Source organism: Symphodus melops, assembly GCF_947650265.1.
Source record: "Symphodus melops genome assembly, chromosome: 10".
In the NCBI taxonomy this organism is placed as follows: Eukaryota; Metazoa; Chordata; class Actinopteri; order Labriformes; family Labridae; genus Symphodus; species Symphodus melops.
The window spans coordinates 21,745,459-21,761,633 of record NC_136700.1 but is presented as its reverse complement, the minus strand read 5'-3'; the positions used below and the strand labels follow the sequence as shown (position 1 = coordinate 21,761,633).

The following is a 16,175-nucleotide window of genomic DNA, read 5'->3' as shown; positions in this document are numbered from 1 at the left end:
CCTCTCCTAACATTGATAACAACAATGTATACAACACCTATCAACAGACATGATTTTAAATAATCATGTCATTGAGATCGTCAAGCCCCAGTTAATTGAACTTTAATATGATATCTTTGTAGGGGCACAGGGTGAAGATCCTGTTTTGATAAAGAATTCATCAGCCAGAGATGGGGAGCCAGACTTAATGAGCCCCTCCCTGGATTTGGAGATGAGAGACATGAAACAAACAGCCTGCTCTCAGCCCGAACGTCTGCTGCCCTCTCCTGCCTGAACACATGTGCATGACGCCCACACACCTCCCATAGAGCTGCCTCCGCCTATAGTCAACTCCATTCCAGCAGAGTTCAGATATAGCCTCAGAAACCCAGTCTTCATCACATCCTACATTCTTCTATCACCACCACCACCAGTGTCTAGACTCATTACCACTCCAAGTACAGGATGGAGTCTAATTCCAAAGAGGTTGCAAATGTTATTTCCTATTTCTTTAATAAATAATTGATGTCTTAATTAAGTCTCTCCTGATTGATCTGCAGGTGTTGCATAATTTACGTGTGTATTTATTGTCACAATTTGTTTTATATTGCATTTATAAATGTTAGTTCAACAACAAAGTGGCAACACTAAACATTGAACAAGCTAGGTTTTGTGCGAGTTTAACTAGCGGCAGCTAAGCCTTTTCTCATGAAATAGCTTTGGGCCTTAAAATGATGTAGGTTCATCAAAAAATATATTTGTTCTGCTGTAAAGTTTAGCATTTTAACACAGGGCTCTGCGTGGATAGGCGCACGTTTGGAGCCACCCTCATGTGGCTACCCAAGGAACTGCAGGCTTTTCCTCAATGATGGCTTCAGTTTTGAAATGCAGACGTTTTTGCTTGGATGCAAATCAGTGGAAATGACTTTTGAGTTGTGTTTGGTTCACAGTGTCTTAAAAAAAAAAATCAGATTACAAAATGTACATATTAAACAATACAACAGATATGTTGGGCAGTGGGCCCCTCAGAAAATAAACCTGAGATGTGATTTAGTACCCTTTATACTGTGTAGCACCTTCAAGCTTGCTGAATGCTTGCATCAACTTTATGTAGGAAATTTGAAAAGGATATGCATCTTATGATTTTATTTAAAAAGTAACTTAAATGTTAAGGAAACTAAACAATTCAAATAATTCGAATTGACATTATATAAATTACAAACCAATGCAGTTTTTTATTGTGATTTTTAAATGTTATTTTGTATTATTGCTCACAATCACTAACAAGAACGTTAGAGGAACCAGCTTTTCCTATGGGTTAAATATGGGCATAATTGTTGAGTCTGCTCAGCAGTATGCAGATATTATAATTAATTCCTAAAAAAGTGCTAGTGCAGCAGAATTGGTAAGCAGGCTGAGCTGTATCTGCATCATTTCTGCCACACAGTAGGACAAATTTTTTACCAATTAAAAAAGGTCTTCCTGATGCACAATACAGTAACAAAAAAAAAAAAAAGGAAATGATACCAGGTTGCCTAGGTTTGGAGACTGCTTAATCTGTCTGGACAACGTGGATGTACTCTGGAGGCTTAAGGAGGGCTTTAGTTTTCTTTTGGATTTTGTCTGACAGGTTTCTCTCACCCACAACACAATGCTTTTATTCCCCTCTGCTCTGGAGTTCACTTCAAGTACCTGCAATATTAGTAAACGCATCCGTGGGAGACAAAGCTCTTCAAGAGGATGGTTCTGGTTAATAATTTATGACAGGATTAAAAAGCCTTTACAGGATTCCTATAGGGCAGTCAGTGTCTGGTGGAATGAGGCTTTGAAAAGACATTACAATGCAAGGCGAGATGTTTTGATACTGTTTTCCAGTTTAACACATGGTTTTGGTACAACATGTTGATATATTTATACATTGAGCTCTCTGACTTATCAGGTTCCTTAAAAAAATCATAATAAAATGAAGGGATAATACAAATGTAATTGAAGTTTAATTAAAATGCATCTATCTATCCATCCATGCATGTTATTCCTTATCAGAGAAATCCATTGCAAACCAGAATTGCTCAGATTAACAAAATTGAAAGCATATAAAACATTGGAGCAATTGTATTCATTCTTGTCATTGTTGCTGCTCTGTTTGTCTCTAACATTCTGTCTTTCTGCATGTCCCTTCCTTTTTCTGTCCATCTGTGAAAAACAAGTCCAGATTATTTTGGAGCGTAATGGAGCAGAGAGAAGTGGGTTTTAGGCCTATGTGTAGCAGTATTTAAAGTAATGAGGCTAACCATTAGCAACTGCGAGAATTGCCTTCTTATCGGCTTCATTGCAGGCCAAATACCTATTTTATTCTGTAATGAGCATTAGTTTAGATGAGGCTGTTAAAAATGTATCCCTTTCTTTCTTCTTACGAAAACTCGATATCCACGCTTTCTCCTTTCCTTGTTCACTTTTTACTTTGTTCTTGAGAACATTTTACTTTCACATGTTGACGCTTTCATCTTAGTTTATAGCTTCGTGTTAATCCATGAACTGATCCAAAAACTGGTAATATGTTGGTGAAAAACAAGTCTGTTCCCTATACCTGAGTGTTGGTTATTCTTTATCTGTGTGCATGTGGTCTACATGCTGCCTTTTATCTTTGGCGTGCTGCATGTGACTTTAAAATCTTAGTTTTTATGATCTCAATCTATGATATCAGCCATTTAATACAGCATGAAAAAAATGTAACCAGTCACAGCTCTGCCTGTTATTTCTGTCAGTAATGCAATCTCCACATCAAAATTAAATCCTGTAGTTGTCTGTTCCATAACAAACAAAGACACTCTGACAAAATGAGACAAATATAAAATGATAATATTGAATAATAATCATAAAATTAAAACTACGAAAAAATATTCTTCACCTTTGAAATTCAATGATAGAAATGCTAGTATCATATATAGTATTATTTGAAATGTATATTGTATATAAGACAGTTTACAGCCTGTACAGGATTTTGTGAGTGAAGTTTACGGTATAAAATCAGTTCCTCTCCAGCAGATGTCTTTGAAACAATGCTAACCAGTCACAGCTCTGCCTGTTATTTTTCTCACTAACGATCTAATGCAATCTTCACATCATCATTATTATCCTGTAGTTGTCTGTTTTGTTTCATAACAAACAAACAGTCTCAGAGACAAAAATTAGTCAAAAGAAGTTAATTAATCTGCACTAAGGGCATTGACAGCTGTTACGTTTTCACTGCTGGAAGCAATGACAGCGGGCTGTGTTTGTTCTGCTGCATGGCCCTGAAAGCAGAGGATTTCCATCAGCCTCCATCAGCACGGATTGAGACACCGCTCTGATGAATGTCACATTGCACTCATCTAACTCCCCCTTAGAGGAATGCTGACAATCACTTGTACTAACAAGTCAGGTAGTATCTCTGACGAAACACTCAGAAAGCTCTCCCTCGGGGGGCGATCTGTACATGTCCTCTGAGTGAAGGATTGTGGGCTGTGAAGGGAGGAAGAGGAGGGGTTGGAAGATGGAGCATGGATGAGGGGTAATAAGGCAACAAATGGGGATTAATAAGGAAGACTGAGGTAGGAAACAAGGGGGAGGAAAGGGAACAGGGAGGATAATGAGTGTGAAAGCAGGCAGGATGCTGATGCCTCTGTACACAAACTGTCACAGGAAAAGCTAATCAATACACAGCTCTGCTTTCAGAATAACACCATGTATGTGTGCACACAGGTCAGGTGAATATGAAGGTCAGTGCAGAAGCTCTGAAGACCGGAAAACTGTGTGGAAAAAAGCCAACCACTGTACCAAAGAAGGGCCAAGTCGACACAGTGATCCGCGAGCTGCTGGTGGAGGTCAGTGACCGTCAGACACAACCAAACACCGAAAATCAAAACAGATAGTTGTACAGCATGACCATATATTTGTTTATGAAGACAGAAAGTTAGGGATGCAGATTAAAGTGCAGGTTGAGTCAATAAAGTGCTCAGCAAGATAAAGGAGCAGTGATTAGCATTAAGTGTCCAAAATAATGAGGTGAAACCAGGAGTGATTATCATTAAGGACTATTAAGGAGCAGAGTAGCATGGAGTGTCAAAGACAATAGAGTAAAACTTGACCTGATTAGGGTGATCATGTCAACCATTACAGGTGGAGCATAACAACACAGTAGGGTGAAACCAGACATAATTAGGGTGATTATCATTAAAGTGACCAGTGCTCAGTAAGGTGACTATCAATATGCATTAAAGAGTCCAACTGGAGGCTGACTCTGGGTCAGCAGTGCAGATGAGAAGTGAGAAAACAGTAAAATAAAAAAAATGAGTCGAGGATTCACTGTGTGCTTCTTCCCTGCCGTGACAGTGAAGTGTTGTACAGTCTTATGGCCAGGGGGACAAAAGAGTTCTTGAGTCTGTCCGCGGAGCACGACTGTGACAGCAGTCTGTCGCTGAACATGCTCCTCTGCCCGGTGAAGGTGCTGTGCAGAGGGTGGTGTGTGTTGTCCATGATGAAGAGCATTTTGTCCAGAGTCCTCCTCTCTACCACTGTCACCAGAGAGTCCAGCTCTGTACCCACCACTGAGCCAGCCCTCCTCACCAGTCTGTCCAGGCATGCTGCGTCCCTCTTCTTGCAGCTTCCTCCCCAGCACACCACGGCGTAGAAGAGGACGCTGGACACCACAGACTGGTAGAACATCTGCAGCAGCTTTTTGCAGATGTTGAAGGAGCCCAGCCTTCTCAGGAAGTACAGACGACTCCGTCCCTTCCTGCAGGTAGTGTCCATGTTAGGCGACCAGTCCAGCTTGTCATCCAGTTGCAGCCCCAGATACCCATAAATCCTGACCTCCTCCACGTTGACACAGTCCCCTGTGGTGCTCCGGTGCTGCTGACCACAGTGTCAGATGTGCAGTCCTTCAGTCTGACGTACTGTGGTCTCTCTGTGAGGTAGTCAGTGATCCACCTCACCAGGTGCGAGTCCACCCTCATCTCGGTCAGCTTGTCTCTCAGTAGGAGGGGATGGATGGTGTCGAAAGCGCTTGAGAAAACAAAGAACATGATTCTCATCACGCTGCTCCCTTTGTCCAGATGAGAGTAAGCCCTGTGTAGAAGATGGAGGATGGCATCGTCCACGCCCACCTTTGCCTGGTATGCAAACTGCAGGGAATCCTGTGCGTGTTGGACCTGGGGTCCGAGGTGTTGGAGCAGCAGCCGTTCAAAGGTCTTCATAACGTGGGATGTCAGAGCGATTGGTCTGAAGTCGCCTGGCTCACTGGGGTTTTTCTTCTTGGGGACCGGGGTGAGGCACAAAGTCTTCCAGAGCACAGGAACCTTCCCAAGCTGCAGGCTCATGTTGATGACGTGCTGAAGTGGCTCCTCCAGCTCAGCAGAGCAGGCCTTTAGCATCCTGGGACACCTTCCTGGGGCGGAGTCTTTTCAGCACCTTTAGTCACAAACCTAAAAATGTTGAGGAACAAATCCCAAACTAAAGAAGAAGAAACTATTTAACTTTATGTCACCCCTGTCGCTTAAACTTAAGGTTACACGTTTGCTATAATTGGACCAAAATACCGTAAATAATGTTTTTGGTTGCATCAGTGGTAAGAGAACATTTTATATGAAGCTCTTTGTTGTTTAACTCAAAATACTTTCAGCTCAAATCTCACACTGGTTTTGATGAGAGAACAAAACAGGATCAACAGATGCAGTGGGAGGCGTTTGGCACCAGCGAGCGTCCTAATAATTTACTTTGTAAAGAGACCTGCCAGAAAATATTAATATGTGCATTTAATGAGCTTAAAAGGACAGCGCCTTGGGGGATTTTCTGTTTGAACATGATGCTGGACAGTTTCGTGTCCAATGTCTGAACATTGGAGAACAACACAGAGCATGAAAGCTACTTTACTGACTTTGTGGCTTATGAAAGAGAGGTGCAGTTGAGTCCACATCCCAAACAAATAGAACATAACTACTTTGCGTCTTATTTTCAGTCATATTAGTCAGATACAGGCATAAAACTCTGGATTTGTCCACAATGAAAGCAGTCACCATTTGCAATCCATGTGTTTGTGCATTTATTGTACCATGCCAAAGCCAAGGAAGTGTACATTGCGGTCACACTGACCAAACAAACCAGGCCCGTATTCACAAAGCCTCCTAGGTACTAAAAGTTGTTCGTAGTGAACAAATGTTTAAGAATTTCCCCTCAAAGTTCAGACTAGCTCATTGTAAAGATGAACATTATTCACAGTATGCTAGCCCTTAAAAAAAGCTCCTCAGGTGTTAAACTGTGAGGAGTAGTGAGGAGGACTTCTTACAGGCTAAAGAGTTTCTCAAGCTGAGGAGGAAATTGGAAAAATGTTCTCCAGACAAGAATATTTTTGACTGATAGTTAAGCTGAACAGACAATTATTTGTGCAGACATTTCAATCCATCTTGGACTTTTTAAAGTACAAAGTGACATGCATGTTGCGTTTCTTTATATGCGCTCACCTCCACAGCTGCATCCAATCACTCATTAAGACTCTTCACCTGCTGATGGAACGATCAGCAGGTGAAGGGTGTGTGATTTCACACATCTTGTAGGCTATGTACTTTTAAAGAACATCTTATAAATTATTACACAGATGATCATTTCATAGTTTATAATGACACAATGTCTGTCTAGATTCTATATGTTTGACTTTTTATCTCATTTTTTTGGATTAACTAACCACAGTCTCTGAAAAAATGTGTCATACCTAGCAATGGGGTCAACGCCTCCTAATCAAGATAAAATTTGTTGCTCAGAAAATGTTACTAAATCACTCCAAGGCAAAGACTCCTTCCTAGGAATTTTTAAGATCAGCGTGTGTTCGGATTGTTCCTTCTATCGCCTCTCCTTTTTTTCCTTAACTTCGGAAGCAAGTATACTAAGTGGCGGCCATGATAAGAGTAGCTCGAATCCTCTGAAAATTAAGGAAAGCTTGGATCAATTCTTCCTTTATAACCTCTCTTAGAATAGGGAACACTGGACCTTTCTCACCTTTCTCCTGGCAATTTCCTTAACTCTTTCACAGAGTCAAGGTAAAGTGGATTGTCAAAGTAAATAGGAGGGATTATTCGAATACTGGGACGATTGTCAGAATGTTTTTGAATATGAGCCCTGGACTTTAGGGTTGAAGCGTGCTTGGGCACGGTACGGATTGCCAATGTGACCCTTAGAGTGTCCACAAGAATGGACAGGGGATTGTAAATGCCTGGACGATTGTGAATGTAGACTTAAAAAAAAAGGAAGAAATGAAAAGGGAGTTGAACCACACAGGTTTTGTCAGGTTGCGGTGGGATGCAGGTACACGTCTGGGTTGTGTCAAAGTTACCCCAGAAGGATAGCCACAAAATCAATAGACTGGAGAGGGGGAAAAAAACAAAAAACAAGTAGACTGTATAATGCCACGACAAGCCTCCTAAACTAAATAATGCACCCAAATGATTAAACCACTGCTTTTACACCTGCCAGCAACCGGCTCAAAACCAAAACTGTCCAGAAACCCCCCAAAAAACCAAAAGCCAAGCTGCTTGGGGACCCTTAACACGACCATGCTGGAGTTGCAACAAAACTGTTGAATGCCCAAGTTAATGCTAGCAGGGGAAATCTAATACACACTAAGTTCTTTGTTGTATCTTGTCAGTGTTTATTTCTACACTCAGACAACTAGAGTAACCGCAGGGAGACCCTCTCACTACCTCTGAAGGTGAGATAATGAGTCAGCACAGAGTTTTGGAGACTCAGTATATAAAAGCTCTCCACACCTGGGCTTAATCAAAGCCAATCAGTGCCACACACACACCTGACTGCAGTGAGTTGATTCTTTTACCATTTCAGTTTTTCTTCATTCTTTAGGTACTTAAAAGAAGATGTTAAAGCAGAGGTCACAATTAAAACTTTCTCTTGCACATGGTCTTTCAAAAACAAGTTCATTTGTGTTTTGATGCAGATTTTTGTGCAGTCATGCCCCTGATTCTGCGTAACATGCTGCTAATCTGTCACATCACTGTAGAATGATTTCTGTGTATTTTAATGTTTGCATTCCAAGAAGTATGGTCCACCAGCCTATCAATTCACTGGCTGTACGTAAGTGCAGTTTACAGTTTCACCTGCATTCTCACTTCCCAGGTTGCTGAACTTGAAGAAATGGCGACACACTGTTAAAAATGTTTGCCATCCATACAGCTAACCGTTGGCTACAGAGTCCCCAAAAGTTGACAGTTGCCATCAGAGCTGTAAATTTAAGATTAATCTGTTCATCTTGTTCTTATTTATTTTTTTAGTTTTTAATTATATGTCTGTAAATGAAGCTGGACGATAAACCGAATAGTGAAGCCAAAAAAGCCTGCTGGCTAAACACTGTCATTTGGAAACAGTCTTTTCAGAATGTTATGTCTGGTTGGAGCCACAGTATTGATGTCCTTCCCTCTCCGCTTGAATCACGTTTTTATTTTATTTATTTGAGTATTTTGTGCTGAGTGCTTAGTGCATTTTGTTTTCCCCTCCCCCCTTTCATGTTGTCCTCTTCACTCTGCTCACCTGCACTGGATCTTCAATCAACACACCTACCTGCAATCATCTTCACCTACAAGAACCCTGCTCCAACACTCCTCCTGGATCGTCGTACCATTCAAGACTCGTTTGTTGCAAGTCCAGCTTCTGTTTGCCCAGCTAACTAACTTTAAGAAGTAGTTTTTTTTGTTGTTTTTTTTACACCTGGTCTGGTCTGGTCTGGATTTGGGTTCAGCTGTGGTCATGACAAAATTAAAATCGCTTGATTACCTTCATTAGCAGCTTTCTAAGATTATTTAACACATACCACAAACTGGTCAATGTTTTGGTTTTATGAACTGGTTTACTTACTGAATACTGTCGCAGGCCTTTGAGTTCATTATTTTTCTTCTGTCATACTGTGACGTATCTGTCAGATTTAATGGGAAAAACAATTGTTAAATGTGTGCTTTGTCTAAGGGCCTTAACTACAAAATGGGTTCGACAAACCCAGAGTATCTGTCAGTTTTCTGGCTTTACTAAACCTGACCTAAATGATCACTTGTTTGTGTGATCTCTTTCACATGAAAATGGTTATTTATAGTTATCTTCATCATTCATATCCATTATCTATACCACTTTTCCTTTTGGGGGGTGGAGGGCTGGAGCCGATCGTACGTAGGGGTTAGATGGTAAAAGTTCTTTGATGATGATGGGTGGGGCCTGGGTGTGTTGTGATTTAGTGAGGGTGGATTTGGAGCCAATGAGGAGGGCATCGGTTTTGTTGCCGTTGATCTCCTTCATTCCTGCTTCATAGTATACCACCGTGGTGTGACTGTTGGTTATGAATTAATCAGTTGGGTATTCCTGCCGTCTCTCTGCTCACCACTGAAGCCTTCAAGTAAGAGTTCAAGAAAAGCAGCCCGCATCTTGTAACAGTTCATTTTTAATAGATTCAACAAAATCCATATAATTCATATGTGAAAGCAACACATGAGACACACGGGTACCAATAACACAGTATGGTCCGAGTATTGATGATGAATGTGTTTGTGTGAAACAGAATCTACTGTCTAGAGAAAAAAAAAATAAAGTTTCATGAGTGCTGGGTGATTTATTCTGTGTTCTGCTGTACCATTTAAAAAAAAGTAGATTGATTCATCACTACTGTACAATTTGTAACCGGGTGACATTAACATTTCTAAAATGACAAAAATAAGTAAAAATTGTACTTCTTTCCATACAATACTGTTAAATTTCTATTGTAATATTTTATCATTCAGGCATCCTCTTTACAGTATATTTAGTTTGCTCTCTTTCTAACATAGATAACGACAGTAATGTACACAACACCTACTATCAACAGACATGATTTAACAGCCCTGCCAGTGTTGAATAGTTTGGTTTGCACACTGTGCAGAGAAATTAAAGGCAAGGGGACAGAATATATTAAGGTCTTTTTCACTAGTTGCCTCTTTTTTTTCAGTTTTAATAAGTAAACTTGTCACTATCTCAGGCACCACAACCATAAATTATCATCACTGTACCGACACATGAAACCAGACAACAGGTCCACATGCTCCAATAATCACAGCATACTATCTCCTCTGCTCCTACAATAAAAACAATACACAGAAAAAACATCCTGCATGTGATTCCTACAAACTGATCAACAGATACACGATGTGATGATGATCGATATGTTACGATAAAGAGGCCAGGCGAGCCCCGTCACATAGTCTGTTAAAGCTGAAGATTTCTTTATCTGTTGTCATGCATGCTGACCTCAGACCACAGCAGGGATCTTAACCCAAGGAGGACACTTGTTGGATTTTATCAGAGGTCAGGAGTTCAATTAAAAAGGTTGTGCAGACGTTATGCTGCCAAATTAACCAATTATAATCTCATCTGAAAATAAATGATTTTAAAATTCCCTTTTTTTTTAAGAAGTTATTTTGTCTGAAAATTTTTTTTTACAGTATCATCTTTAGCAAACAGGCATCAGCAAACTAAGTTGGGAAGAGTTAACTCTTCGTCAATGACACTTCCTGCTCTCCTCTCATTCTATTATGTGATTGAATCTGCAAAACATCTGGAGAGTAAACTTATTTGCAGTTTAAGATCAATATCAGAGGTACTGAAATAATTGCAAGGTTTTGTTTTTTTCAGTCCGTATTCCCCAACCATAGTTCAAAGTTTTTCTCTGACACTATTAAAATCCTCCAGAGCTCCTGGACGTGTAAAAAAGTCTTGTAGACTCAGAGTTCAAATAAAAACAGTTAACTGTCTGATCCCCACTGTGCTCAGGGCCTTATGATCTCTGATCTGTCTGTAATGATGCTAAAGGCAGACGTCCCTTTAATGTGATAGAAAACCTTGTGCAGATCTGTTCACATCCTGCGTTACAGCTCCGAAACACAAACAAAAAAGCATTCGTATGATTGTAGCCTTTATGAGGCTGTGCTGGACTCACAGACACGGCATCAGTAACAACACTTAGTCAAGGCACGCTTCTGAATTGCATTAGTCTGTTTTTTTTCTTTTTTTTTTTTTTCTTTCTCACCTCCATAGGGGTCCTGTGTGGGTGTGGCCTCTGTAGCACCCTCTGGTGGATATGCTTTTAGGCTGGCAGTGATCATGGCAGCTCTCTAGATGTGTTGTAGCATCATCAAGTAAGCTAATGGCTACTTGGCAAAAAGGTGAGCATGTTTGTTTTGATGTTTGCACACAGGTGTGGAGTGTGTACCTTTTTAGTTGGCAACATGGAGGCGTTTAGTGAGATTCTTGTTTAACACACTCACTATGAGAATGTGACAGCTATGGTTGACCAATGAACAGGCTTCACTTTTGGGTTTATTTCTGATTGCTGGATGTCTTTTGGTGAGTGCACCTACTTACTATACATTATAAATGTACCTTCTTTTTTTCTTCTTAAATCAAATGAGAAACTGCTGCCGTGACTACCATTATCAGAACGTGCTGTTCAAAGCCTGTACTGGTCGAACCATAGTGAGTACTGCAGAGCGGACTCCTGAGCTGAATCTTTAACAGAATACCTTCAAATACTTTGGTTAACCTGTGTGAAGTGATACGTCGAGCGTGTAGCACTGGGTACCTTAATGTGTTGAAAATGCTACACTTTTATAGATCCACTATTGATGCAAAACTGTTTTTAAATGTATAAATGCATCCGCAAATGTGTTCACAAATCTGTACACGCACGTTGAATAGGGGAAATGTGAAATGTTAACTAGGACTGACACACAGTGGACTAACTCTGCTCCAAGTTTAATTCCTGAATTTAAAGTGTATCAGTAATGTCAACAGTTTCACGTTAAAGAAGGCTACTTCAAATATTAGAATTGTATTGATATTTTTTCCTTTACGTGTTTTACGATTACATTTGTTTTACAATTTGGCTAAATTAATCAGTTTCAAGAGGGAACATGTTTTGACGAAAAGTAATTGCTGTAAAACTATAAAGGGTCAAAACAACTCAAATTAGGCCAAAAAACTAATTTTTATTTTCATCAAAAGACTAAATCTAAAATAGCTACTGAAATGAACGCTAGTATCATGCTCTATAAATGTGACTATGGGTTTGACTGCCCTGAGTTTGGGCTCTCAGGCTTAACGTGGATAAACTTCATGTGTTTTTACACATTTGCAGATCTGTAAATGCATTTGCATATCTCTGTACACGTTTGTGTATTTGTTGATCCATTTACAAACAGTTTTGCTCTACTACTATCTCCATACATGTGGTTTAGTGTCTAAACTAAGAGCAGCACGGCGGTGATGTGACTTGTGATATTTCACTGAAAAAGAAGAGTACTGGACTTCTTCAGTCCCCGTTTACTGACATGTTATTTCTCATAGACTCAAACATTTTGAATAAGATTCTTTCTAATATATTTATGATTACACCCTTCCATTGAAGACTCTTTTAAATCTATGCTGTCTACTCATGATGAAACAAACAAAACAATGGCATTATGTCATTTGGCAATTTTCTCTAAAAGTAAAAAAACTGAACGAAAACAAATAATACAAAAGTTTCAATAAACAGTAACTATATGATCTCCATTTGGCAATATAGAAAGGCTTTTTTTTCTTTTTTTTTTACAGTCTTTGACAGGTGTACATTTTGGTTTATATACAGGTGTGTGTCCTCCGAGGGCTCCCTTTTTCAATCCAAACAGAATCAGGTAGAAAATCGTGGAGGTGAAAACATCTAGAAAATCAAAGAGTGAGATTAAAAATTAACAAAGAAGGCGTTGTGTCCGCTGTGGACTGGAAACAGGAAGTGGCCTGTAGAGTCTGTGAGGAGAGAGTCCCTGCTGAAACCATCTGCTCGTCACCTGTTCTGCATGTGGGACTCTCAGTTCATGAACTGGGTATATCCCTCCGCTCCTGTGACGATCACATCCATCCAGATCCTCATGGCCTCTGCTGACGGAGCCACCATGTAGTAGAGCCGGTCATGGGTCTTCACACAGAAGGTCAGGGAGGGGTTAGGGCTCTGGAAAAAAGAAAACCATCAGAAAGAACTTGAGTCACACTCACATGTTTAGTGACCCGCTCCACACCACCTCACCATCCTATAATCCCATGTAACTCAGATACGGAGTCATTTTCAGGAAAACCTTTAACAAACTGAAGTGTGAATTTATTAGTTGATGAAATTTTGATTTAGTTTCCATCGTTTTTTAAAATTTAAACAATCAAAACATGGATTGCACTGATCCTTGCCTACATGCTGGGGATGGCATGTAAAGGGAAAGGACTTTTCCAAAGTTTATTCTCTCTCCAGCTGCGTCACCTGAAACCAATGCTTTCTTCTTCTTTTGTTATATAATAGTGGTTAGTGTTCAGATGTGCCATAGCTACCGTCCAGCTGTAGTACCACATGACAACCAGACACCAGTAAATATAATAGAAACATATTATTTAAAAGATGAGGTTTTTTTTCAAACGACTATTTGAAAATGTATTCCTTCTGCACACCAACATCTCCCTCAACAATTAAAAAATAAGTTTTATTTATTGTTTTTTCTGGAGTAATTGGGTTTTGTCTTTCAAATTAAAACTATTTTTATTTTACAGTTTTTTATTTATATGCCCACTCTACATCTATGTTCACCCAGTTAGCCAAAGACGAAACCCCTGATATTGATAAATGAAGCCAATGCTGAAGTGTATTTAACAGTTTTTTTCTGAGCAGCTCACATCTTTATCGGCACACTGAGGTACTCTGAGCCTGATTGTTGTTAATCAGGCTCAGAGTTATGCCTCATTTGAGATGTTGCGATCTTTTGCTGTTTCTATAACGACTGAAAATGAGTTTGAGTCAGCATTTCCAATGTAGAGACCAACACCTTCAAAACTCTGCTTCAGAGACCGTTGTGTGATGTCACTGGTTCTGCATCCATGTTTTATACAGTCAATGCTTGGGACATATGTTTGAACAGATCTGAGGTTTTTTTTTACCCATTTGCCTGTTTTGCAAAGGGAACACTGAGATGGATGGGCAAATCAGACATAATTTGAACAACAAAACAAATGAATATCAAGCAGTCTGAGAACGCTAAAGTGCAGTCTAAAGCATGCATCATCACTGCACACGCTCACTTTTAGTATACACAGACTTAAGAGGGGTTAGAAGGGTGAAAAGAAAGCGTGGATACATACACTGATATTCAAGTTGAAAAATCCCTTCTGTAACAGCAGCCGACCAAAGCAAAAAAAAACAAAAACATTAAAAAAAAGCACAAACAAGGAGAAAAGAAGCGGCAGAATGTGCAAACAGTTTGAAATAAAAGGTGAAATAAAGGAAAAGGACAGTTTGGGGCCACAGCGTACCTTTGTGGCACTGCGGAGGTGGTCGTAATAGACCTCTTCTATCGCCTGGAAGTAGATCACACCCTTCAGTTTGGTCTCGTGTTTGTCTGCGGGGAGGAAAAGCAACGTGGGTTTTGGTCAAAGAATAAACTGACAACTGCAGACTTTGTTTTGGCTTGAGAAAACGAGGCTCATCAGTGCATGTCAGCTTGAATACCGACAGGAGGGTGAATGATACGCCCATTAACCAAAAAGCACAAAATCACACTTTGATCATGACCAATTTATAGTTTGTGATGATGGATAGAAAAAGACAAGCACAGCACTTTTTCTCTCTGCTTTTTAAACCAATGGAGCTCTCATTGTATTTTCACACTTAACTGCATTCTTACGCTACTCTTGTACATCATTGCAGTTTGTTTCATCACCCTCTGCAGAACTGCAGTGAGGAACCGGTGGGGAACTCAACACCCGTCTCTACCTCCAGGCACAAACACTCCACAAGCCAACTTCAAGAGTAGTAGGTAGAAACGCTGCGCTTCATTTCGAGGAATAACACTTTTCCTTTTAACACGCAGCTATTATCTGCTAATGACCTCTTTAGCATTCAAATAGCCCTGAATTAGCATCTCATTTGCCTGCATCTAAATCACAAAAGCTGGTTGCAAATTAGCAGCGCTCACGACTTTACTCCAGTCACCTCCCTGTTCTCACTGTTTCAAGGTCAAGAGACAAGGACAGGCGATGCATCTCAATCAGTCTCCTGTGAGAGCGCAGCGCCGAGCGCATTTTAACTACTGCCAGAGTGATCTCAGCGCACACCCCCTCGCCCGGGCTCACTTTCAACAAGGTAACGCTTTAAGCAGCTTTAAGCAGAACCCTGTGAAGGACTTCAAAGGCACTGACAGCGAACAAGTGTCCCAGAGCTCGCGGCGCCGTAGCAAATTACACAACCGTGAACGCCTCATACTGCATGTACCGTGCTGCTGCTCAAGGTCCTGAGGACACAGGTTGTGTCTGTCACTCATCCACGGCAGGAAAATTTAACCACTTAACATGCAGAGTGTTTAAACTCATGGCAGGCCGTTTGAACATCGGTGACCTTTGACACCTGGGAGGTTTGTTGACATAATTACTGATGAATTTCATGAGTTAATTCTTAGACAGGTTGGATAAACAGAGAGGAACAGCTTACTTTGTACTTGAATCCTGATTTTAAGAATTAATTCTACTTTACACTAATGATGCCTTCAATTTGAATACATTCAGACTTTTTGATACTGCTTGTTTTAAAAAGACACAATCTGTGTTGTTTTAATGATCTCGAGTACAGCACACAAATACTCTGATCTTCAGTCAGAAATTTAACCAAAAGCTGCTGACAGTGTGTTTATGTACTTTGGCAGTGTGCAGGTGTTTTCCTGCATTTTTTGGGAACTACAAACAAGAAATGACTCGATACCAGGTGCCATGGACGGGTCTTTGTGTTACTGGTATTGATACACGGTTTGGAACCGTTTGACACGTCTTTACTTTACACTCCAACACATATTTAAATGTACATTTCAAAGACACATTTTGTACTTTTTCTTCTTACACTTTATCATATATCGTTTTTATTATTATTATCTACTTAAAGTAAAGATTCACAATCATGAAAGTCCAAATGAGCTGATAAAACATGATGTGTTTAAAGGCCGGACGATATTTCATGGTCCCTTCAAAGCTTCTGTATTGGCAAGAATTGTTCACATCATGTAGCTTGAGGAACAAATGAGTGTACTGTGATGTATTACTGTATTGAAAGTGAGGAATCCTCTATGGTCTGTTCC

At 40.1% G+C, this 16,175-nt stretch overlaps 1 protein-coding gene across 14 annotated transcripts in view; it reads right to left on the bottom strand.

Annotated features, from left to right (window-relative positions):
• Nucleotides 1–12,874: 12,874 nt before the first annotated feature.
• phldb1b (pleckstrin homology-like domain, family B, member 1b) overlaps nucleotides 12,875–16,175 on the bottom strand; it is a 74,975-nt gene continuing 71,674 nt past the window's right edge. For 10 of the 14 annotated variants that reach the window (XM_079353542.1, XM_079353537.1, XM_079353536.1 and 7 more), the window contains 3 exons: nucleotides 14,365–14,450; nucleotides 14,194–14,220; nucleotides 12,875–13,024 (listed from right to left, as the gene is read on the bottom strand). In XM_079353542.1, coding sequence (XP_079209668.1) covers nucleotides 12,884–13,024; nucleotides 14,194–14,220; nucleotides 14,365–14,450 — 254 coding nt within the window. In that variant the 3' untranslated portion in view covers nucleotides 12,875–12,883. The remainder of the gene's footprint in view (nucleotides 13,025–14,193; nucleotides 14,221–14,364; nucleotides 14,451–16,175) is intronic. The other 4 variants (XM_079353530.1, XM_079353540.1, XM_079353535.1 and 1 more) reach the window with 1 other exon arrangement.